Genomic DNA, 24530 nt, shown 5'->3' with positions numbered 1-24530 from the left:
GAAGTTATACCAATTTATGCTTCCACTGTTAGTGAATGAATGAGAGTTTCATTGACCCTCCATCCTCATATATATTTCATTTCATCAGGCTCAATGTTTTCTTCTTAGTTTTTTTGCTTTTAATTTAGAAGATTTTCATTATTATAATATACTGACTTTTATTTCTATAAAATAGAGATTATCCATAATTGATTGTTTCAAACTATGAATTATTGCCTGATATAAAGTGTGAATTTAAGTTACTTGATCTCTAAATTAATACCTAACTTTCCCACTGAAGTTTGTTAGTAATTTTTCTCTTGCGATCAGCAACTGGGGCTAGAGTCATAAGAAGGCTTTACTGGGCTGGATGTCCAAAATGGCATCACAGGTCTTATCCATGTAACTTCTTTCTTCTGCAATATAGTCCCGGCTGTTAAATGGCTCCTGAAGACTCCTCCATGTGGCTTGCCTCTCCAGCAATATAGTTTAGGTGGTGGTGACTCCACTTTCTTACTCCTCTTTCTTCTTCACTATGTAATTACTTTTACCAGTGTCCTCTATTTTTTCATAGTTTCAGTTTATTGTCTTGTGTCCTTTCTCTTTAGTCTGAAGGACTCCTTTAGCATTTCTTGTAAGGCAAGTCTAATGGCAGTGAACTCCCTTAGTTTCTGTTATCTGGAAATGCTTTTGTTTCTCCTTCATTCTTAAAAGATAGTTTTGCCAGATTTAGAATTTTTGATTGACAGAATTTTTTTTCTTTCAGAATTTAAAATATGTCACCTCTCAGCCTTCTCATCTCCATGGCTTTTGATGAGAAGTTGACTATTAATCTTATTAACGATCCTTTGTATATGATGAATCACTTCTCTCTCAGTGCTTTCAAGATTCTCTGTCTCTCATTGGTGAGGATTTGATTATTATCTATCTCTTTCAGTTTATCCTGCTTGAAGTTCACTGAACTTCTTGGGTGTAGACTCATGTGTTCCACTAGACTTGGGAAATTTTTGGTCATAATTTCTATGACTATTCTTTCTATCCCTTTCTCTTTTCTCCTTCTGGGACTTGCATTATATTACTTTATTTTATGGTATTCCATAGGTCCCTTAGGCTCTGTTCACTTTTTTCCATTCTTTTTTTTTTTCTTGCTCCTCAGATGCAGTAATTTCAATTGACTTATTTTCAAATTTGCTGATTCTTTCTTCTGCTGGCTCAAAATGCTGGTAAACCCCTCTAGTGAATTTTTCATTTCAGTTTTTTACTTTTCAGCTACAGAGTTTGTATTTGGCTCCTTTTTGTCATTTCTGCCTCTATTGATACACTCGTTTTCTTCACACAGCATTTTTCCCAGTTTCCTTTTATTCTTTGTACATGATTTCCTTTAGCTCTTTGAGCATATTTTAAGATGGTTGATTTAACATCTTTGTCTAGTAAGTCCCATGAATGTCTGGGTTTCTTCAGGAATGGTTTTTGTCAGCTCTTCCTTTTTGAAAGGGCTGTACTTTTGTGTTTCTTTGTATGCCTTTCTTGTTGTTGAAAACTAGACATTCTGAGTATGGTAGGAACTCTGGAAGTCTAATTCTCTCACTTGATGACTGAAACCATCCATTTGTTTCTTTACTAAGTATTTTTGCAAAGTGGTATTCTTTGTTATATGTGGTCACTGAAATTTGTTTACTTGTGTTGTGGTCAACCAGTGACCTGACATGGCTTTATAAATGTAGGTCAAGACAAATAGAATGACACCCAAAGTCTGCTCATGTATGTTAGGGTAAATTTTATTCAAAATGAATTTCAGGAAGTTACCTTAGAGATCTGAATTAAAGTTGAATTCCAGATATTACTTTTGGATTTCTTTTCTCAAAATGAGATTAGATTGCATCCTTTGCAATATATACTAAATTTATATGGGAAATAAGTGAATATTTTATCTCTTTTGCATGTTAGTGCCCATAACCTAAAATTATTCCCTTTTGAGATCCATCACTTGTTGGTACCTCAAGTCGGAATCTAAATGGTATAATTTTGAAAATGTTCTTGGTTTACACCTTGCAGAATCAAGAGGATCTGGAAGTCTTGAAATAGAGGAAGTAGCAGATGTGACAAAAGTTAGCTTTTGGGAACTAAGAGCACCTTTTGTTTTGTACTATAGTACCCAAAATTTCAAACTTGATTTTAAAATAAAACATATACTTCTCTTGAAACAAAAAATGCCTGTTATGTTCGTAGCAAGCAAATGTTAATATATGGCATTTATGCTAAGGCTTACTCTGAAAACTTTCTTATCCTATCTTCTGAGAATTCCTACAGCAAGCCAAGAGGATTGTATAAACTTAATTTTTTTGTAGTTTTTATTACAAAAATAATGTTACTGTTTTCCAAATTACAAAATTGGATGCTTCAAACTATATTTGCTACTCATTCCAAGATTCAGATATATTTCTCCTGGTATCTGCTCCCAGTTGAAAATTATGATCTAACATTTCGAATAATGTTATAGTGTCTGCCATTGTGAATATATCTTGTCTGTCTTTCTCCTCTGGTTTTTGTGGTATTTGTTAGTCAGGCTTTGTGGTTACTGATGTGTAATTTGTGAAAATTCATCTGTTACTTTAATTGTGAATTTTTTAATTGGAGTATAGTTACTTCACAATTTTGTGTTAGGTGAATTTTTATTTTGAGTGATTTAATTAGATGTAATGAATGCATCGTGTTGTTACTCATAATTCTGTTTCTACCAAAATGTGTAATTCCAATTTAGTTAGGTTCTGTTTTTATGTTCTAAAACACAGATGAGATGCGTCAGTAAGTGATGGTCTTTGACTTGGGATTTTATTTTCCATCTCAATCCATTCTTTTCCTGCAAGCTAAATAATTGTTTTACTTAGTCCCAAAGTACGGTGAGCTATTTACAGAGGTCTTTGTGTGTATATGAATGGTGGCTGTCTACAGTGCTAATGCTGTGATTCTTGCTTCTTGGCCAGGCTGAACTTCAGCAAACTCCTCAAATAAGAATTTCACTTAGAATTCCGTTTTCTTTGTCAAATCTTCCCTGAATACACCACGGCCCTAGTTTGTCTTTCCTTTTCCTCTGTAGCTCTTAAACTTAGTTTAGAATTTATTATGTTGACTGTATTATCCTGCTCCCATTAGTATTCCTTCTGAGTGATAATGAGTATCAGAGTGAGACAGTGTAGATCCACATGCATTTCATTTTTTTGTACCTGTTAGTCATCAGGAGGTATAATTGATCTGCATGATCTAAATTCAGTAACATATATACTTACTATAATTCCTTATGACTGTAATCAGATTTTTTTAAATGAATTGTTAAGGTAATTAAACAAGGAAGCCATTAGATAGAGGTGGATTTAGTGCCTTGGTAGCCTACACAAGCAAACTAAAACCAGAGTCAGTGCACTTGAATCTGAAAAAATGAAAACCAATCAACTAGGCTTTCCCAAGTAAGGCAGCTATTTAAGCTGTAATCAATCAAATAATTCCCTTCCTTTGCTCTGCATCTTCTCTATAAAAACCTCAGCCCTAGCTCCTGTCAGTGGAGTGTTTCTAACCAGCTTTGGTTTGGCACTGCTTGATTTGAATTAATGTTTCCTCAAATAAACTTTTGAAAAATATCAATGTGTGTGCCTCAGTTTCCCTTTTAACAAGACTTTCTTTGTTCATTGTACAGAAGCTTCCCAGACGCCTTCCAGGTACCACTATTAAGGTGGATCTGCTACGCTAGGCTTCCCAGGTGGCTGAGTGGTAAAGAATCCACCTGTCATTTCAGGAGATGTGGGTTTGATCCCTTAGTCAGGAAGATCCCCTGAAGAAGGAAATGGCAACCCGCTCCAGTATTCTTGCCTGGCAACCCACTCCAGAATTCCATGGACAGAGGAGCCTGACAGGCTACTATCCGGGGAGTCACTAATGAGTCTGACATGACTTAGCGACTAAACAAAAACCAAACTAGACTACATATTGTTCTGCCTCTGTTTATGGTTGACTTTGTTACTGTGTGGGCTTTTCTTGATAAAACAAAATTAACAAGATGAGAAGTCCAGTTACCTACACAATTTAGAATGGCACATTCATGATTTAGTCTCAATTTTACCCTTATTCCGTTTAGTCAAAATATGACTTTGATCTCTTTATATCTCATGTGATTATAAGAATATAAGCATTCTTTTATCTTGAGGAAAGTTAATTTGTATCCCTGTAGTGTTTTAGTGATACTTACATGTTCCTTTGAATTTAACACAGGGTATTTCTACTAACTGTATCTAAGATGTTTATCACTTCCAACACAATCGATTTCTTTTTTGGTCAGCATTACTTACAATACCAGTTATCTAAACATTAGTGTTTCCTACCTTTGATTGCTGGTGATATTTGGTTTATATATGTGCTTTTTTCTCACTGGAGTATAAAAAATTTAAGGTCAGATATCATGTTGTCTTTGTTTGCCTCATTGGATCTTGAAGATAGTAGGTGCACAGTTAATATTTACTAAGTTGAATTTGAGTTGAGAATATGCCAGGAATCCCTTTAGTCTCATATAGTAATCTAAAGGATGTCTTTAATTTCTGACAGAGCAAGTTTGTGCCCTCAGTGGTTCTAGAAGTTTTAAAAAGAGGTGGTATTATGGTTAATAAAATAGTTGAGATAGTCTTGAAATTCTATGAATACCTTGGAAATAATGACTATTAATATCTCCTTTAAGGCCAGATCTTGAAGTCAGCTCAGGTTTCTAAATCCCCAGACTAGCCAAATATGTCGAGAGTCATTTGCATGTAAGATTACCCAGATTGAAGTATGTATATTGATGTCTTAGTGGCCTGAAGTGAATGTTCTGCAAACTGAAATGGTCTGTTCAAGGTCTTGAATGAATTAGTACAGACTTATGGTTTTTAGCCATTTGGAGGTTGTTGAGCTCTTTGACAGTCTGGTAAAGGCTACCTATATGTGTGCATTTGTATGTTTTGCTTATAATTTTAAGAGATTGTTGAGCCTTGAAAACCACACATACCAAGGTAAAAGTCTTCTGGGAATGATGGAGTTGGACAGACTCTTTAACTCTCCTTAAGTTGAAATTGATGTTAAACTTTTTTGAATTTCTCCTTTTGTCCTCTTTTCCTATTCTGTAGTAACTAAAGTAAAAGTATGGGAGTTTGTCTCTTGCATCTAAACCTAGGAAATGAGATGGCCATATTCTGGCTCTAATTCAATTTGAATGAACTGGGAAAATGTTGCATAATATGTAAACAACATGCTTGTCTCTATCACAAGTGAGAATAAGACAGGTTATTTTTGATTTTGAAATAAGTGTCTCTCAGAATGAAACCCTGTGAGGAGCATGGATTTCCCCTACTCTTAACAGTTTTTGGTGCTGTTACAGCATTAAATTTAGTTTTAAAGCACATTTATTTTTGAAAGTCATGGAAGCTCCTGCTTAAAACCTAACCTTAATTCTATTTCCAGTAGGGGCCTCTCATAGTTTAGTAAACAGTTTGCCAGTACACATAGTGGATATTGTATTGGGAGAAGGTTGTCATGCCTTCTGTGCCTGTGATGATTCAACACAACTAGTAAGCTTCTCTTAATTTCCAAGTTTACTTTTTCCTAAGGTTTAAGAGTGTCCCACCCAGGGATGCTCCTCTATTTGGGGCTTCCCAAATGGCACTAGTGGTAAAGAATCTGCCTGTAATGCAGGAGACCTGGGTTTGATCCCTGGGTTGGGAAGATCCTCTGGAGGAGAGCATGGCAACCCACTCCAGTGTCCTTGTGGAATACTTGTGGAATGCTGTGGAAGTGATGGGAATATGTTTGCTGTATTTGAGAAGTAATAGGAGGCTGGTATGGCTAAAGTAGAAAGGTAGAGGTGGAGAGGGGTAGGGATGAGGTAGGAGAGTTATGCAGAGCCTTACAGACTATGATGAATTTTGGATTTCATGTCAAGTGTGGTGGAATGGTATTGGAAGGATGAAACCAGGGGAGAAATATAATTATGTTTATGTTTTATAAATATTGCAATGACTTGTATAGTGAATAACCTGTAGCAGGCAAGAGCTTAAGCAAGGAGACTGAATACAAATACATTTGGTTCACCATACATTATTATATGGTGATCCAAAATACATTCACTAATAGGTCAGTGATTTTTAACACGAGGCATTAAGTTTTAGTCTAGCATGGAGAAAGAAGTTCTGGTATCTGTATGACTCTGTTCTCAGTTCAGATCTTTTTTCAGAGATGGCTAGTTTCATAAAGGTCCCTGAGAGCATAAATCTTAATCCTTTAAGACCGACACTTAAAATTCAGTGTCTTTGAAAATTGCTTAACTTTTTCCCTTCTATTATAATTAAAAAAAAAAAAACCAGTAAAAATGTTCTTATAGGAAACTTGGAAAATAAAATTTTAAAAAATCATATATAATCTTATCATGTTTTCAGTCACTCAGTTGTGCCTGACTTTTTGTGACCCCGTGGACTGCAGCACGCCAGGCTTCCCTGTCCTCCACCATCTCCCGGAGCTTGCTCAAACTCATGTCCATTGAGTCAGTGATGCCGTCCAACCATCTCATCCTCTGTTGTCCCCTTCTCCTTCTGCTTTCGATATTTCCCAGCATCAAGGTCTTTTCTAAGGAGTCAGTTCTTTGCATCAGGTGACTATGGTATTGGAGCTTCAACATCAGTCGTTCCAATGAATATTCAGGAGTGATTTCTTTTAGGATTGACTGGTTTGATCTTCTTGCAGTCCATGGGACTCTCAAGAGTCTTCTCTAACACCACAGTTCAAAAGCATCAATTCTTCAGCGTTCAGCTTTCTTTATGGTCCAACTCTCACATCCATACATTACTACTGGAAAAACCATAGCTTTGACTAGACAGACTTTTGTCAGCAAAGTAATGTAGAAATAGTATTTTAATTAGCCCTTGATAGTTTTTTGTCCTAGCAACATTTATGGAAGATATCTACTTCTCTTTTATTTGAAAAAACAGAGGTCCACACAAGCTTTAATGACTAACTAGATATTGTATTCTTACTGCTTTTTTGAGGTTCTCAGCCAGTCTCTGAATGGAGGGAGAACAGTATTATTCAGTTATCAAGGTCTAGATATGGGACATGAGTTAACTAAGTATGGTTTGACAAAGAAAATTAAGAGACAAAATTACTTTTCCCTTTCCCATTTTCCTTTCTTTATAGGAAGCCAGTGTTCTTAAATCAGGTTGCAACATATTGGGTGTTGTAGGCCATATATTCCCTCCCCCTGCCAAAAAAAAGAGGTTCTCCCCCTCAGATTTACAACATGACTGAAATACAGTAGATATGTCCATTTTGTTCACTGTGTACATCAAATTTTACTTACATCAGCTTTCTGCTTAGAAAAGACGTTCTTTTTCACCTCTTAACTTCCCTAAGAGTAGAGACTTTTATTTTTTAAAATATCTTCATAGATTTCTCTTCCTGAACTAGATTTCTGCATGAACCTTGTTTTCTGGCTTATAATTTTTAATAATCTCATTAAATTTTTTTGTCTATTTGTGTAAGAGGCAAGTACACATTCCCTTCCAAATTTATATCCCTCATGGCAATTAAGTAAAGCAGTCCCTTGTTCTGGACGAGGCGGTGTAGACTATATAGCATTTAAGAGCCAAGATGCCACTTCACCCTTCTCTTCCTGTCATGGCGACCCTCAGCTGAGGTGGAGGGAGACTGTTCTTGAGTTAGTGTAGAGGCCCTGCCCACCCGCATGGAACTTGGTGTGAGCAAGAAATAAATCTTTATTGTGGTGCATCTTTAATATTTTGAGAGCTTTGTTACTACAACATAGTCTAGCAGTCTTGTACATTTTTTCATGTATGTTTCATAATATGTATATAGTTTATAAATGTGTAATGATAATGATGGCATACTTAGAATAGAAAGAATTTTTCCTGGTCTAATTCCTGTCTGTCTTCTCAAAATCATTTCTCATAATATCCATTTAAACTTTCATTCTTCCAGACTGAATACACTATGCTGTTTCACACCTGTGTTTTTGTACGTGCTCTTTCCTTTACTAGAATTCACTTTTATTTTTCTACCTATCAGATATATACGTGTCTTTCAAATTTCAGATTGCCATCACTTTCCCAGGAAAAGCTTCCCTGATTTTCTCTATTTTCTTTGTACATTTGGAGTTTTTTTAGTTCATATTTATTTACGTTTGTTTCTGTCATTAATAGTAAATTACAAACTCACAGTGTAGTAATTTCTTTTAACCTGGGTGTATAATAGGGATAAATGTTTGTTAAATGAATGCCCTGCCTTTGAACAGAGAACAATTTAAAGCTCTCTTGAAAGGTAGCTGGCAGTTGGTTGAGAATAAAATAGGTGATCTTTTGTATAAATTCATGGGGTCAGGAAGAAAGAGAAAATGAGAGGGCAGGAAGGAGGAACTCTGCCACTTCAATTTTGCTGTGATCCCCTTAAGGTTTTCATAGTAAGGGCCATAAAATGTGGTGTTAGTGTTTGTGCTTTCTCTCTCTGCATTAGATTTTTATCTGTCTCTTCAGTTTCCTTCATTGGGGTACAGTTGACATGCTGAACTGATACTATTAGTTTCAGGTTTAGAACCTAATGGTTCAGTATTTGTATATATTGTGAAATGATCATCATGTCATCACAATAAGTCTAGTTAGCATTTGTCACATGGCTAGTTTTTTTCCTTGTGATGAGAACTTTTACAATTTACTCTCTTGCATAACTTTCACATATGTAATATAGCATTATTAACTACAGTCATTATGCTGTACATCACATCCCCAGTGATAGCTCTCTTATTCTGTCATTTTTGCTATGTGAAGTTGCTTGATGTTTGTGAAGACATCTCAGAGTTGGTAATATTCTGAAGTTCTTTTTTCTTTGCTAGTTTGTTTTGCCTTTTTAAGTGTAAAATAGAGCATGTGTTTGAAAATTAAAATGTGTAGGTACAGATTAAAGAACAAATTCTCATGTATCCATTATTTAGGTGAAAACATAGAACTTTACTATTGTGCAGAAGCCCCTTATGTGCTATTCCCTGGTTTCATTTCCTTCTCACCTCCTGAAATAATCACCTTCCTGAACTTTATGGAAATCGCTCCTTTGTTTTTGTTTTCATCATATATGAATCTCAGCTGACTCTTGCACAACATAGGAATTGGGGCACAGACCCTCTCTCCCCCAAGTCAAAAATCTATGTGTAACTTTATAGTTGACTCTTCATGTCTGTTGGAGAAGGAAATGGCAGCTCGCTCCAGTATTCCTTCCTGGAGAATCCCTTGGACAGAGGAGCCTGGCATGGGGTTGCAAGAGTCAGACACAACTTAGCGACTAAACCACCACCACCAGCACCTCCGTATATGTGGTTCCACATCTGGGGATTTAACCAATGCAAATCATGTAGTACTATAGTATGTATTGAAAAAAATTTTGATGTAAGTGGATCCACATAGTTCAAACTTGTGTGTTCAAGAGTCTTTGTCAGTGTTTACTTTCCCTGTTCTAAAACTTTATATAGTAAATGTAACCATGCTGCATATACTTTTCTGTGGCAAGCTGCTTTTGTGCAAGATTGTTTTTGAGATTCATCCATGTTGATGTGTATAGTTGTACTTCATTTATTTTCACACAGTATAATATTCCATTGAATTAAAATACTCTATTTACTTATCCATTCTATTTATGAACATGTGGCTTTATATACAGAGTTTTACTATTGTAAACAGTGTTGCTGTAACATTCTCTCTGTATATTCTATATAAGAATTTATCTGTGGTATCTACAAGTGCTTGAATTGCTAGAGCATAGAGTGTGCACATGTTAAATTGTATGAAATAATACCAAGCTGGTTTTCAGGGTAGTCATAGCTGTTTTCTCTTTCATCAAAAGTGGAGGTATTTCATTACTCTAGATACCTTCCTGATACTTGATATTATCCAACATAATGTTTTTGTCTAATCTGGTGGCATGAAATGGTATACCATAATGATTTGAATGTATGTGTCCCTGACTACTAATGAAATTGAGCATCTTTTCATATGTTAAGGGGTTATGCTTGTTTCTTTTCTGGAATTCTGTTCATTTGTTTCCTGTTTTTCAGCTAGTTGTCTATACTTTCCTTTTAAGAAAGTAATAATTTGCCAACTAAATGCTTTGCAGATACCTTCTTAGTGACTGATTGGATATGGGAGGTGAGGGAGAAGGAGTGTAGAAGTACTCAGAAAATTCTGGTTTTGGGAGCTGAATGGATGATGCCGCTGTTCATCTAGGTTGTAAAATAGAGGAGGAGAAATAGATCTGGGTGCAGGGGGAAGAGGAATTAATTTAAGATATTTTGGAGTTTGATGTTATCGGGTTGCAAATGTCTCATAGAAAGTTGACTCTTAAGGATCTGAAGCTCAGGCCAAGCTCTGCTTTGCCACATAAACCCTGAAAGAATCCTGTATGATGGGCCTTTAGAGACTATAGTTGGAAGGAATGTGGTAATCCTCAAACTAATTTGTCCTCCACCCACCCTTGCTTCTTTGGCTGTGGATTCTCCAGCGTATGCTTTTTATGAAATAAATGTCCCAGTCAAATGATCCACCAGACACTTCATCTTAGTTATAATTATTTATTATGTTTTTGGCCTCTAAACAATTAAATAATCTTTCTTAATATTTCTAGGAGAGAACATTACTTTTATTTTGGAAAGCATTTAGCATATTTGTCTTACATAGCATGCAGAACATGTATCTAAATTTAAAAATTTATTCCATTGCAATAACTACACAAGTTAATAGTTGTATACAAGTTATTCCATGAACACTGAAAATCATATAAAAAACATACACCTTTAAGAATTCCACTTTGTATAGTTTTTGACTAAATACTGCTATTTTCACCTACATTTCTGGATATTTCTGGCTGCTTCTGTATATTTGGAACTATGTACATAACACCTGAAAGAATATGGGCCCCTTGGAGGGATGGCAGTAGAAGCCCATGGAGTAGAGATCTTTCGTTAAAAAGCAGATTGTATTATTGCTTTGAATATCTCTTAGTTATTTGAGATCCTAAGGTCTCTAATAAACCCAGAGCTGGAAAGATCCCTTAATAACCTAGAAAGATTGAAAAGGGGAGGAAACTGTCAGTAGCAAGGCTTGGACTTAGCACATTGACTGAGAACGTAGCGCCTCGGTGTAGCTTACAGTTGTAGTGCCAGGGCAGAGTTACCACTGAACAGCTCAGGGTGATGAGCCACCCTCTCCCCTGCAGGAGTAGTAGCAGCTGATTTGATGACTGGCTTGGTCACCTTTTAGGAGAACTGAAGTCTGCGGACAATTAGGGCCTGACATATACTGTACATAGGGAAACAATTGTAGAGGTAGCTTCTCTCTGGCCCATCCTTATCAGTAGTGCAGTAATTATGCCTCTTTCTGTGTTCGAGGAGATCTTTTAGTCCTGTAAGAAGAGAAAGAGGGTGTAAGAGACTCTTGAGTCCAGTCTTAATTCTGCTAGGAACATAGTGAGTTCATAGGTAATCCTAAGTCCTTAGATGAAGTGTGGTGAGCTTTCCTGCTCCTACACAATCATTGTGGGTTACACAGGATGCTTTTTTTTTAAGGCCAGGAAAAGCTTATGGGAAATTTGGCATTTTTGCTTGCATTGTTATAGCTCTGCTTCAAGGTTGAAGTGGACTAATGACACTTCCAGACAGGTAATTAGGGTAACTTTTGATACCACAGAAGATGACACCTGAAGTATAGAAGCAGATGGAGGTAGTGGAAGCATGGTGGTAACACCATTTTAAGCCAAGAATTCCACCGGAAAGCCCAATGCAAATATTTCTAACTTTGCAAGATCGACATTTCTTAAAAAGCAGTTCTTCTGAAAGCAATAGCAAACTTACCTTTGTTTGTTAATTGCTTTCAGTAAATTCTTGATGGTCTTTGATTCTGGATTCAGACATCTTTTCTCCCCATTCTTTTTCATTGTGGCACTGTAGGAGTAAAAAAGAGTGAAAATATTTAAAACAATGTTGGGCCAATAAAACAGATGGAATATATAGTTTTAAAGTCAGGCATTTAGGTTTCACTTTTGATGTTTCTCTTTGCTCTGTGGAAGTCTTAGGATCATCATAAACCCTTTACTGATTTTTGGAATCATCATCACATATTTAATGTTTGATTACAGCCAGGGAGATGATCATTAGATTTTACTCACATAATCTCGACACGTGGGCAGGATTGACTTGCAGGAATCACTTCAAGTTTTTCTAAGGACCTTGGATTAACAGATCCATTACTGATGTTGATGCAGGTACAGCGTGTATTCCTAGAGAGAGGTATGCCTGCAGGAAAAGAAACAGATATAGCAGAGGACATGAGCACAGTTTTCATTTTAGGCACTTAATGTGGATTGGGTAGTACTTAGCAGAACCTCTGCCTCCATGTGTAATCACATAGTCAATCTGTGATCATACAGTTCTGTTTGATTTAATTAGTTGATTCCCTGAAAGAATGAAATTGTAACTCATTGATTGCAAGATGCATTGAGCCCCAGTCATATAGTTAATTACACTTAAGTTAACTAAGGAAATACCTGTCTCTTCCTCTTTCTCTTCCTTCCCTCATATTTTCTCTGTATATCCCTCTTTCTTTTCCACTCCCACCTTCCTCCTCCTCTCTTTTATTCCACTTGCTTCTCTGATGGTAAGCTCTGATCAGAAGCAATCTCTGTCCATTTACCCTTCATTTTTAGGCAGACTGTAAAACTTTTGCAAATACATTATTTCTGTACTTATAAAATCTATACCCTAGTCCTATTTCTGTTCTTATAAATTAAGTATCCCTTGATGTTCCTTACCTTGACTCAGAGTCAGAAGGATAAGGCAGAAAATAAGAAAACCACTTTTGTTCATGGTGCTGCAACTGAAGGTACTTCTGCCGTAGGCTCAGACTGCCTGAACAGTTGAGGAGTGTCTCAGAAAACATCGATCTCAGATGCAGTATTTATTTGCAAAGGCACTTTCCCTCTCTAACTCTGATTGGATGACATTACAGTTGACTCGGCAAAACCTGCAGTCTGTTGCTTGGGGAAGTCCCATGTTGCAGAATCGAAGATATTGTTTATATTTATTGTGGCTTCTGAGGTACGGAATTTCCCTCTCCTGCCTTTGTTTCAATAGGGTGAGTTAGGTTTCACTTTCTAAAACATGAATGGTTTCTTGAAAAACGTAACTTTATTGCAAGTAGAATTACTTTTTAAAAAGGAACTTATATTCTTGCACTTCCTGCAAAATAAAAATGTCAACTTAAATCAGAGTCCTAAATACAGTTTTAAAATGAATAAGCCTTAATATTTGTTTCAAATCCATTTAAATTTGCATCAGTAAGGCATAAATAGGAAATCTTACATTTATTCACTTTTTACACTTTGTATGGGTTTACACTTTAATGGGTTTCAGGGATGTCATATATGTTCTCATTTTACTCCTATAGTAATCCTGTAAGAAGTTAGGAAATTATTTTATATGTGGAAGAGTAATTTTAAAGGTTAGATAATTGTATTAGGTTGTCATGCATTTATTTTAACTATGATGCTTTTCTCTCAACATTTTAAATTTTGGTAATACTTTTAGAGGCTTGGCAATTTTAAAAAATTCCTCAGTAATAGCAATTTCCCCTCCTTTGAAGGTAAATTTAATTTTTGGAAACAATAATTTCGCCAAGCACTGCAGTATTTGATCAGATATCAGAGTATTTGATCAAATAGTACCAAGTAATAGGTTTGGTCTTCTGGAGAAGGTCAAAGACATGGAACTGGCAAGTTTCAAAGAATTCTAGAACTGCTCTGATTATTCATAACATCACTAAAATAAGTGAATAACCTCCAACATAATTATTTCTAGGTTAAACACTGTGCATTTGGATATCTGATTTCTTGTATGTTAGTAAACAAGTTTCATGTATTACAGTCCATCCCTGAGTGAAAACATCATAGGATCCAGAATGGAGTAAGAAAAGGATTTGTAGCTATAGTAGGGTTATTGCAAAAAAAAAAAAAAAAGCTTTTTGAGGAAATAAATTTAAAATAGGGCATAAATAAAGACAGACCTTAGGAGAACAGAATGGAAACAGATTGATTTAAGATGGGTACAGCTCTAAGAGAATGTCACATGCAAAGCAGAGGGAAAAATGTGGTAGCCTTAGAGCTGGTAGCATTGATAACTAAAATAAGCACAATTTCAGCTGGGCAAATAGGGTCAAAACTTGGTTTCTTATTTTAGCATTCAGTAATGCTTGTCTGATTATTCACAGCAGACATTATCAGTAAGAAGTAGGTAATACGCTTTTATATAACACGTGTTAGAAATTCACCAGTATTCAAAGGACAAATAGTCTGGTTGTATTCTTGGCAAGTGATTGACAACAGGAGATACAAGATGAAATACTATTCTAAACGCAGGCATCCAGATGCAGGTGATACTTGGAACCTAGGAAAATATCTGGGGGGTCTTTTCATAGTCATCCTGGCTGCAGTAATGTAGGGATGGTCCAGGGAAAGGTAGGGCTTCCACACTAGGGTTAGACTAGTGTACCTGGCAGGTGCTGGCCTAAAAGTTGGCATAGAGGCTAAAAACCCATATTTGTAAACTGAACACATGTAAAACTTGGAACCTCATATGCAGGAACTCCGTCATCAGAACAGTGAATGAGTTGTTGCTTCGGGATACAGAAATTTCTGGATTGTTGAATCTCGGGTCGGTCTGTTCTTAGGACTGGGGTAGAGCTAAGCTTGCAAGTGGGTAAGTCAGTAGACTTAGCTGTGGGGAAACTGGAAAGTCAAAAGGAGAGGGAAGTGAGGCAGAGACTGATAGAACTGGGAAGACTTTCACCCAGCAAAAAGGCCTTCTTCTGATAAGGGAAAGATGTGTGAGAGACAGTGACATGGAGGAGCCCTCCCATGGCTGTTTGTGTAGAATAAAAATGGGACTGTGAGTGAAAATGCCAAACATTTTTGGGGAAATGTCTTCACTTTATGGATGGAAGAGGCACTGGACAGTTCATCATTAAACAATGAAAAGATACATGGTGATAATTTTATTTTTGTTAGTATCTAATTTCACAAATAAGATGTTATCTGTATAGCAGAGTAGGAGAGTTGAGGTAGAGATGCCTGTTAGTGGCCTGTTATTAGTGAGAAAATATTTATTACCCATTTAATTGATTTTTAGTTAAATATTACATAACATTAACTTACATGCCAGGCATTGTTTGAAGTGCTTTGTGATACTGACTTAATCATTAGTTCTGGGGTCCATTTTCTGACAACTTTGTGGTGTTGTCTCTCCAGAGAGAACATTTTCCTTGATTTGGATTTCTGGTTTCTGTTCTCTCTGTCTTCATTAGCTGAAGACATCGTTGAGGTTATTTTGGTGCCTCAATAATTAAGCACCTAGGGTTTAAGATGGGTCTGTCTTACAGTGAATCTCATACTGAAATGAAAAATGCCGTAGAGTATATGTATGTTAGACACATATATTCAGATAAACACGTGTTAGCCAGTAAACAATCACATAGATACACATTTATTTACTTATGGTATTTTATATGGTAGTTTCCTTTCCTGAAACAGATCATACTCTATTGGATTTGTGTTAGAATATGTTGAACATTGTATATCCTGGGATTTTTGTGACTGGGGGAAAAGACACTTATTTCTTCCTAGTTCTGATATTTGCATTTTAATTCTGTTAAAATATGTAAATTTTATTTAAGAGTTGAGTTTTATTGCGGTTTTAAAAATACTACCGATAGATTTTATCATTCAGCATCTTGTCATTTATTCAGCTAGATAATTCCTCAGCTATATTCATGAGCCTGCTCAACTTTTTTTCATCAGAAATATAGACACCTCCCAAAGTTTTTTATATTCTTGTGTTTAACTGTTGTGACTTAATGAATCATTACAGATTATCTTTCTTTGCCTCCGCTAACAGTGTTTTGTCTGGTCTGTTAAGTGTAGCTACAGCTATTCAGCTCTCTTTTGGTTACTGTTAACATGAAATATCTTTTTCTGTTATTTAATTTTTAATGTGTTTATGTCATTGAATATAAATTACATCTTTGTAAAAACTGTACAGTTAGATCATGTTTTTAAAAATCCATTCTGGAGGATAGTGGCCAAGATGGTGGAGTAGACAGATCCTGAGCTCACCTCCTTTTATGAGCACACTAAAGATCACAACTATCTGCAAAACAACCATCAATGAAAAAGACTGGAACCTGCCAGAAAATATCTTCTACAACAAGGATGTAAAGATGGAATCATAACAAGATGAGTAGGAAGGGCGGACTTGTGACAAAAATCAAATTCCATTGCCCTGGGAATGCAACCCACAAACCAGAGAGTAATTATATTGCAGAGGTTCTCCCTTAAAAGTGAGAGTTCTGAGCTCCAACACAAAAGATTTCAAATAGCCAAAGCAATCTTGAAAAGGGAAAACAGAGCTGTAGGAATCAGGTTCCCTGACTTCAGACTATACTACAATGGTACAGTAATCAAAACAGTATGTTAACCATCAGAAAAAACAGAAATACAGATCTGTGGAATAGGACAGAAAGCCCACAAATAAACTTATGCACCTGTGGTCAATTAATCTGCAGTAAAGGAGGCAAGATTATACAGTAGAGGAAAGACAGTCTCTTCAAATAAATGATGTTGGGAAAACTGGGCAGCTGCATGTAAAAATATGAAATTAGAGCATTCTTTAACACCACACACAAAAATAAACTCAAAATGGCTTAAAGACCTAAATGTAAGACTGGATACTATAAAACTCTTAGAGAAAAACATGAGCCAAAACACTCTTTGACATAAATTATAGCAATATTTTTTCCACACAGCTCCTAGGGTGATCAAAACAAAAACAAAAAATAAATGGGACATAATTAAACTTAAAAACTTCAGCACATCAAAGGAAGCCATAAATGAAATAAAAAGACAACCCATAGAATGAGAGAAAATATTAGCAAACAGAGCAACTGACAAATAATTAATTTCTAAAATATGCAAACATTTCATGTAGCTCAATAGCCCAAAAAAAAAAAATCCCCCCAAAATGAATAACTCAATCCACAGATGGGCAGAAGTCCTAAATTTCTCCAAAGAAGACATGCAAATGGGCAAGAGGCACAAGAAAAGATGTTTAACTTTGCTAATTATTAGAGAAATGCAAATGAAAACTACAGTGAGATATCACCTTACACCAGTCAGAATGGCCGTTATCAAAAAATCTACAAACAATAAATGGTGGAGAGAGTTGAGGGAAGGGAACCCTCCTACATGGTTGGTGGGAATGTAAATTGGGATAGCCACTATGGAGAACAGTATGGAGGTTCCTTAGAAAACTAAAAAGAGAACTACCATATGATCCAGTAGTCCCATTCCTGGGCATATATCTGGAGAAAACTCTAATTTGGAGCAATACATGTACCCCCAGTGTTCACTGTAGCACTGTTTACAATAGCCAAAACAAGGAAGCAACTTAAATGTCCATTGACAGATGAATGGGATAAAGAAGATGTGGTACATACATGACAATGGAGTATTACTCAGCCACAAAAAAAGAGTGAAATAATTCTGTTTGCTGCAACATGGATAGACCTGGAGATAATCATACTAAGTGAAGTGTATCAGACAAAGACAAATATCATATGATATTGCTTATATGCAGAATCTTAAAAAAAAAAAAAAGATGCAAGTGAACTTATTTACCAGAGAGAAACAGACTCACAGACTTAGAGAACAGACTTATGGGCACTTATGGTTACCAGGGGAAAGGGGTAGATGCGAGGTTCAGGACTGACATGTATACACTGCTCTCTATGTCAGACCTGCGCCCCCTGCAGTAGGAGTGCAAAGTCTTAACCACTGAACCACCAGGGAAGTCTCCAGCCACTGTATGTAAACCAGATAATCAACAAGGACCTACAGTATAGCACAGGGAACAGGGCTCAATGTTCTGTAATAATTTAACTAGGAGAAGAATTTGAAAAAGAATAGACACACATACACGTATAACAGAATCCCATCACTGTACACCTGAAACTAACACAATATTGTTGATCAACTATGCTCCAATATAAAATTAAAGAAACAAACCATACGTGGTCACGTTATTCTTCTGCTTAGGACCCTTCAATAACTTAGTCACATTGAGAATTAAGTCCAATTCTGTGTCTTGTTTTACTGAGTTCTCTATAATCTGGTTGCTACTGATTTCTCCAGCCTCATCTCATATTTTCCCTCTCAGCTACTATACTCCAGTCACAGAGTCTTATACTAGCAATTTTCTTTATTTGGAATGTTTTTCCCCCTGTTCTTTGCATTGGTGGTTCCTTCTGGACGTTTGGGTTTTATCTAAATAGTACCTTCTCTCTTATCAATCTAGAATATCCATGACCTTATTTTAATTCTCTGGCACTTCTCACGCTCTGATACTTGCTTAGTTTACTTTTTAATGTCTGTTTTGTCTCATTCAATTATAAGCCCTCAAAGAACAGGGACCATATCAGTCTTTTTCAAAGCTCATACCTATCACCTAGCATGTTACCTGACATATGGAAGGTATTTAATAAATACTGGATGGATGGATAGATGTATACATCTTTCGAGACTTTAAGCAATGATGCAAATAAGAGTTATATATCTTCAAAAAGAATTTCCATTGACTCATCACATGTCTATATTAAGACATGAATTTTACTGTTTCCTAGCTTTAGAATCCATGTTTAACCTAAGAAAGCTATAATTTCCCCAGAAGTTGGCATAGATTCAGATAAATAGAATCAATACACGTATTCTCAGCTAGCTATAGGTCAAAATCTTTATTTTTACGACAATGGTGTAAATATGTAAACGGTGGAGCACTAAAACTTTTAAATTATTCTTTGGAGGTTCTCTGCAGTTATGTACTGAATGAATGAAGGAATGCAAGTCTTTTCAGTGCATATTGCTTACGTGTTCATTGATGGTTTTGGAAGCAGAAGAATGAGGAGGATTGTACTTGTTTTCATTATTGTCTCTCTGCTTTATGAAGGGAATCAAGCTAGTCTCACAGGATACTAGGATAAGATCCAGTGTCTGTCCTTGATGGATTTGCATTCTAATTGGAAAGGCCACAAATATGAAACAGTAAATATCAATTTAAAAAAACCTGTATGATAATGACAAATGAGTGGTATAGATAATATATGATATGGGGAGGGGTTATGGGTGATTGTATTTATTAAGACCAGTAATAGATGAACCTTAAAGTGTGCATTGTATTTAGACAAATGGCCAGGAAGGGAAGCATACACAATTAGAGAAGCGTCACCAAAAATGGTACAGAGAGATGCTAACCAGCCAATCAGGCAGCTTACTTCAGTCTCAGGGTTGGTAATATCTTGTTAGGATTCTGTAGGATCTGGTCCTGAGGTTTACAGGTCTGGAAACTCTCATTTTTTTCTAATCATTCAGGGTAAACATGTTCTTAAAGAGTTATTCTGCAAACCAGATATACAAGAACATAAGATGAAAATTAAAGACAGTTTATTCATTTATATGAAGACCTTCAGTGACCAGAATGATTGAGGCTGATAACCAATTCACCCTTTTCTAGTATCAGAGTACCTGAGAAGTTGAATTAGTTATCAGGTTGTTTTCTTATAAAAATAGAATGAAAACAAAGGACTGTTTTCTGCTTGTTTTGATTGGGGCTCTGCTCAGGAGAGAAATCTTTATCAGTGTGATCAGTGTGGAGAATTTGGAAAAAAAAATCAAACTTTAGAGACAATAGTAAGCCAACTATTACTTGTTACATCCACTGGCAACCTTACATGAATCATGTGAATAAAAATCTAAATAAAAAAATCTAAATAATAACTTTAAAATTTTATATTTTAATTTTTGCATGGCTTTTTATATATTCACTTTCTTAGTATTCACTGATCTGAGTCTAGTTTTTAAAGGAAAGAATTAAGGGAAAAAGTACATCTGTGATGTCAGTTTCATTTGCTGTTGATTTAAGACTAACTATGGCTTCAGGCCAAAACAAAGTGTCTGCCCTAACAGGCTCGTTACAGACCCGGAAAAAAAAAATGCTTTCCGAGAAACTAATGTGCTTAGAAGAAACTTCCTAAAAAGTGAGCAGGAGCAGTTCAGTGATTTCCAAAGACTGAAAATCCTGTCAGCTGATTTACAGTACACCTTGGAAAGTCTGGGAGAGGAGGGTAAAGCTTTGCCTTTCAAAGTTTTGACTGAGTTGTCAAAAGATTCTCCTAGCTAACAGTGTCTGGTAATACTGGTTATATACTTTTGAGTTACCAGTGTGTCTCATTATTCACAGCCAGGGCAAAGTTGGTGACGTATACTTAAAATGAGCATGCTTGGGAAAGCCTGCAAATAAATAACTTCTGTTCGTATGCATACTGAAACCATGCAGCGCTTTGCTTTTCTCACACTTAATGGGATGATTAGGTGGTCTGGGTCCCTACAGATAGCAGTGTATAGTTTGGTCTCTCACTTGCTCTGTGAACTTGGACAAACTGTTAGGTAGGTCTATGCTTCAGTTTTCTTATTTTCAAATATACGTTATAATATACACCTTTCATACTGTTCTAAAGATGACAGGTTATTAAAAAGGTATTTTAACAAGTCTAAATGAAGTTTTAACTGGCCAGCATTTCAAAAATATAGCCAGGTCTCTGTCCAGGTTTCAGCTTATCTCCTAGGTGCAACAGGTAGTATTCTCTCTCTAGATGATGTAGTAATTCGTGTGATCAGATGTGTCTGTTGGTCTACAGCACTGACCAGCCATAGCATACCTCTCCTGCTGAATCATGCAGCATTTAGTCTTAGGAAAGGGCTTACTTAGGTAACCTGTCTTACCTTCAGTGTGTAAGAATACACCATGAATTTACTAAACAAGACACAGATGCTCATTTTTTACTTTTCTTCTTTGTGCTGTAGGCCATAGCCTGAAAAATTTAAAAGAAAAACATTGAAGCCAGAAGTATTGATAAGGAAGAAATAAAATTTTCCATAGAGGATTTTTTGCATAGGAACCACCCCTTCAAATTTAGAAATGACTGAATTTATCAAAGTAGGTGGCTATAAGATCAGTGTACTATGCTTTCTCTGTCAGAAATGAAATAAGTTTAATGTTATTTTATAAAAATTTACAGAAGCAACAAATTCTTAACATGAATATTAGGAGTGAAACTAACAAAAGGCAAGCAAGACTTGTTTGCAGAAAATGTAGGTGAATCTTTCTAAAATAATGTTGAGATTAAATACAGAAAGATTACCCTTTTGATAAAGTTAAGCAAAACTAAAGGTAAATAATATTTTTGTTTAACTGTGTGTGTATAAATAAAACTAATTTTAAAAAGGCTTCCCAGGTGGTGCAGTGGTAAAGACTGCCTGCTAAGGCAGGAGATACAAGAGACATGGATTCGATCTCTGGGTTGGGAAGATCCCCTGGAGGAGCAAATGACAAATCACTCCAGTATTCTTGCCTGGAGAATCCCATGGCCAGAGGAGCCTAGTAGGCTACAGTCGCAAAGAGTTAGACACGACTAAGCAGCAGAACACACATACAATTTTAAAAAGCAAGGGAGTGATGATTGCACAATAACATGAATGTATTTAATACTGCTGAACTGAACACTTAAAAGTGTTTAAGATAGTAAAATGTTAGGTTATGGGTATTTTGCCACAATTTTTAAAAAAGCAAGGGAAGAAACAGTTCAAAATAGTGATTGTCTTGGGGTTGGAAGAAGCAAGGGAATAGGATAGGGAAGAAACACATGGTTATATTGTTATTAATGTTCTAGTTCTTGATTTGGGTGGTGTGTTCATGGGTCGTCATTTTATGATATATATATGCCTCAGAGGTGACAATGTATGTGTCATCAACTACAGTGATTAATCCAAGTCTATATACCAGTGGTCCACTGAAAAATTAATTGAGTGTAAAGTTCTCATTTCAGAGAAAGTGAAAATAAGTTTTTATTCCTGGTTCCTCTGGAGAAGAGCAGAAGAAATGTGGTATAATTATGCTGCTGCTTTTCTGAGTTATTTCATATATTAAAAATAGGAAGTTTCCAAGAATCTCAATTAAATTGTAGCATATTTTGACTTAACAGAGTGACTGATGGATTTAAATCATTGTGCTGTTCAGAAAGGGACTTGTTCAGTCACTAAGTAGTATCTGACTCTTCGTGAATCTTTTCCAGTGATTTGGCTCTTCACTTCGGGTGGCCAAAGTATTAGACCTTCAGCTTCAGCATCAGTCCTTCCAGTGAATATTCAGGGTTGATTTCCTTTAGGATTGACTAGTTTGATATCCTTGCTGTCCAAGGGATTCTCAAGAGTCTTCTCCAGCATCACCGTTCAGAAGCATCAATTCTTCCAGGGAAGCCCGAGATCACATCTTCTTTATCCATTCATCTGTTGATGGTCATTTAGGTTGCTTCCATGTCTTGGCTATTGAAATAGTACTGCTGTGAACACTGGGGAGTGTGTATCTTTTTAAATTAGAGTTTTCTTTGGCTATATGCCCAGGGATGGGATTGCTGGACCATGTGGTGGTTCTGTTTTTAGTTTCTTAAGGAACCTCCATACGTTTCCTGCAGTGACTGTACCAGTTTACATTCCCACCAAGAGTGTAAGAGGATTCCCTTTTCTCCATCCTCTCCAGCATTTACTCCTTGTAGATTTTTTGATGATGACCATTCTGACTGGTGAGAGGTGATACCTCTTTGTAGTTTTCACCTGCATTCTAATAATTAGCAATGCTGAGCGTCTTTTCATGTGCTTTTTGGCTCTTTGTTTTCTTTGAGAAATGTCTTTTCTCCAAAGATTTTTCTTTGGAGGAAGGTCTTCTGTCTGTCTTTGGATTGAGTTGTTTTTCTTTCTTTTTTTAATATGTTGAGCTGCATGAACTGTGTATTTTGGCGACTAATCCCTTGTCAGTTGCTTTGTTTGCAAATTTTTTCTCATTCTGTGGGGTGACTTTTTGTTTTGTTTATGTTTCCTTTGCTATGCAGAAAGCTTTTAAGTTTAATTAGGTCTCATTTGTTTACTATTGCCTTTATTTTTTTATTACTCTAGGAGGTAGATCCCAAAAGATACTGCTGCAACTTATGTCAAAATGTGTTCTGTGTTTTATTCTAAGAGTTTTATAGTCTGGTCTTATATTTAGGTCTTTAATCCATTTTCAATTTATTTTTGTGTGTAGTATTAGAGAATATTCTAATTTCATATTTTAATGTGTAGCTGTCCAGTTTTCTCAGAACCACTTATTGAGGAGACTGTCTTTTCTCCATTGTATAGTCTTGCTTCCTTTGCGTAAATTGTCCATGGGTGTGTGACTGTATTCTGGACTTTCTATCCTATCCTATTGATCTGTATTTCTGTTTTTATATTTCTGTTATGGTTTATGGTACCATAGTGTTTTGATTACTATAGCTTTGTAGTATAGTTTGAAGTCAGGGAGCCTGGTTCCTCCAGCTCCATTTTATTTCTCAAGATTGCTTTGTCTATTCAGGGTCTTTAGTGTTTCCATATAGATTTAAAAATTCTTTGAAAAATGTCACTGGTGTTTTGTTAGGTATTGCATTGAATCTGTAAATTGCCTTGGGTAGGCCATTTTGATAATACTGATTCTTCAGTCCAGAAACATGGTATATCTTTCCATCTGTTTGTGTCATTTTCAGTTTCTATAGTTTTTAGAGTAAAGGTCTTTTGCCCTCTTAGGTAGGTTTGTTCATAGATATTTTATCCTTTTTGATGTGATGGTAAATAGGACAGTTTGCTTAATTTCTGTTTGTGATCTTTTATTGTTAGTATATAGATATGCAACAGACTTATATATTAATTTTGTATCCTGCAACTTTATTGAATTCATTGATGAGCTCTAGTAGTTTTCTAGTAGCATCTTTAGGATTATTTTATGTATAGTATCATGTCATCTGCAAATAGTGACAGTTTGCTTCTTTCCAATTTGATTCCTTTTATTTTCTTTTTCTTCTCTGATTTCTGTGGCTAGGACTTCTAAAACTATGTTGAACAGAAGTGGTGAGAGTGGACATCCTCTTCTTCCTGATCTTGAGGAAAGGCTTTCCGCTTTTTACCATTGAGTGTGATGTTAGCTGTGGGTTTGTCATATATGGCCTTTATTATGATGAGGTAGTTTGCACTCTGTGCCCACTTTCTGGAGAATTTTTATCATAAATGGGTGTTGAATTTTGTCAAAATGTTTTTTCTACATCTATTGAGATGATCATAGAGTTTTTATTCATCAGTTTTTTCCAGTGTTGTGTATCATCCTGATTTGTGGACATTGAAAAATCCTTGCATCTCTGGCATAAATTCCACTTGATTGTGGTGTCTGATCCTTTTACTGTCTTGTTGGATTCTGATTGCTATTACTGTGTTGAGGACTTTTGTGTCTGTGTTCATCAGTAATACTGGTCTGTAGTTTTCTTTTTTGT

At 35.9% G+C, this 24530-nt stretch overlaps 2 protein-coding genes across 10 annotated transcripts in view; one reads left to right on the top strand and one right to left on the bottom strand.

Annotated features, from left to right (window-relative positions):
• The window catches only part of ART3 (ADP-ribosyltransferase 3 (inactive)), a 135648-nt gene that overhangs the window by 16713 nt on the left and 94405 nt on the right, over window positions 1-24530 (top strand). For 2 of the 9 annotated variants that reach the window (XM_043906444.1, XM_043906443.1), the window contains exon 1: window positions 13109-13175. The exons of 2 other annotated variants lie outside the window; for them this stretch is intronic. The gene's annotated coding sequence lies outside the window, so the exon portion shown is untranslated. Of the gene's footprint in view, window positions 1-13107; window positions 13176-24530 lie in introns of those variants that run through there. 5 more of the 9 variants (XM_043906440.1, XM_043906442.1, XM_043906441.1 and 2 more) reach the window with 4 other exon arrangements.
• Window positions 10605-13087, bottom strand: CXCL10 (C-X-C motif chemokine ligand 10). Its single transcript, XM_043906455.1, has 4 exons — window positions 12853-13087; window positions 12211-12337; window positions 11897-11986; window positions 10605-11448 (listed from the first exon to the last, which is right to left on the bottom strand). Exons 1-4 carry the CDS (start codon window positions 12905-12907, stop codon window positions 11412-11414), a joined length of 309 nt encoding a protein of 102 aa, XP_043762390.1. The 5' UTR covers window positions 12908-13087; the 3' UTR covers window positions 10605-11411.

The sequence above is a fragment of the Cervus elaphus genome, chromosome 6 (genome assembly GCF_910594005.1).
Source record: "Cervus elaphus chromosome 6, mCerEla1.1, whole genome shotgun sequence".
NCBI lineage: Eukaryota > Metazoa > Chordata > Mammalia > Artiodactyla > Cervidae > Cervus > Cervus elaphus.
Note: the sequence above shows the minus strand (reverse complement) of the source record. Positions and strands in the feature narration are given on the sequence as shown.

Excerpts from the sequence above, each read along its gene's own strand:
- CXCL10 (XM_043906455.1), bottom strand. The coding sequence starts at position 12,907 with ATGAACAAAAGTGGTTTTCTTATTTTCTGCCTTATCCTTCTGACTCTG. Across the intron at positions 12,338-12,852 it reads CCTTCTGACTCTGAGTCAAG|GCATACCTCTCTCTAGGAAT; the intron begins GTAAGGAACATC and ends CTTTTCCTGCAG. Across the intron at positions 11,987-12,210 it reads TGCCCACGTGTCGAGATTAT|TGCCACAATGAAAAAGAATG; the intron begins GTGAGTAAAATC and ends TTACTCCTACAG.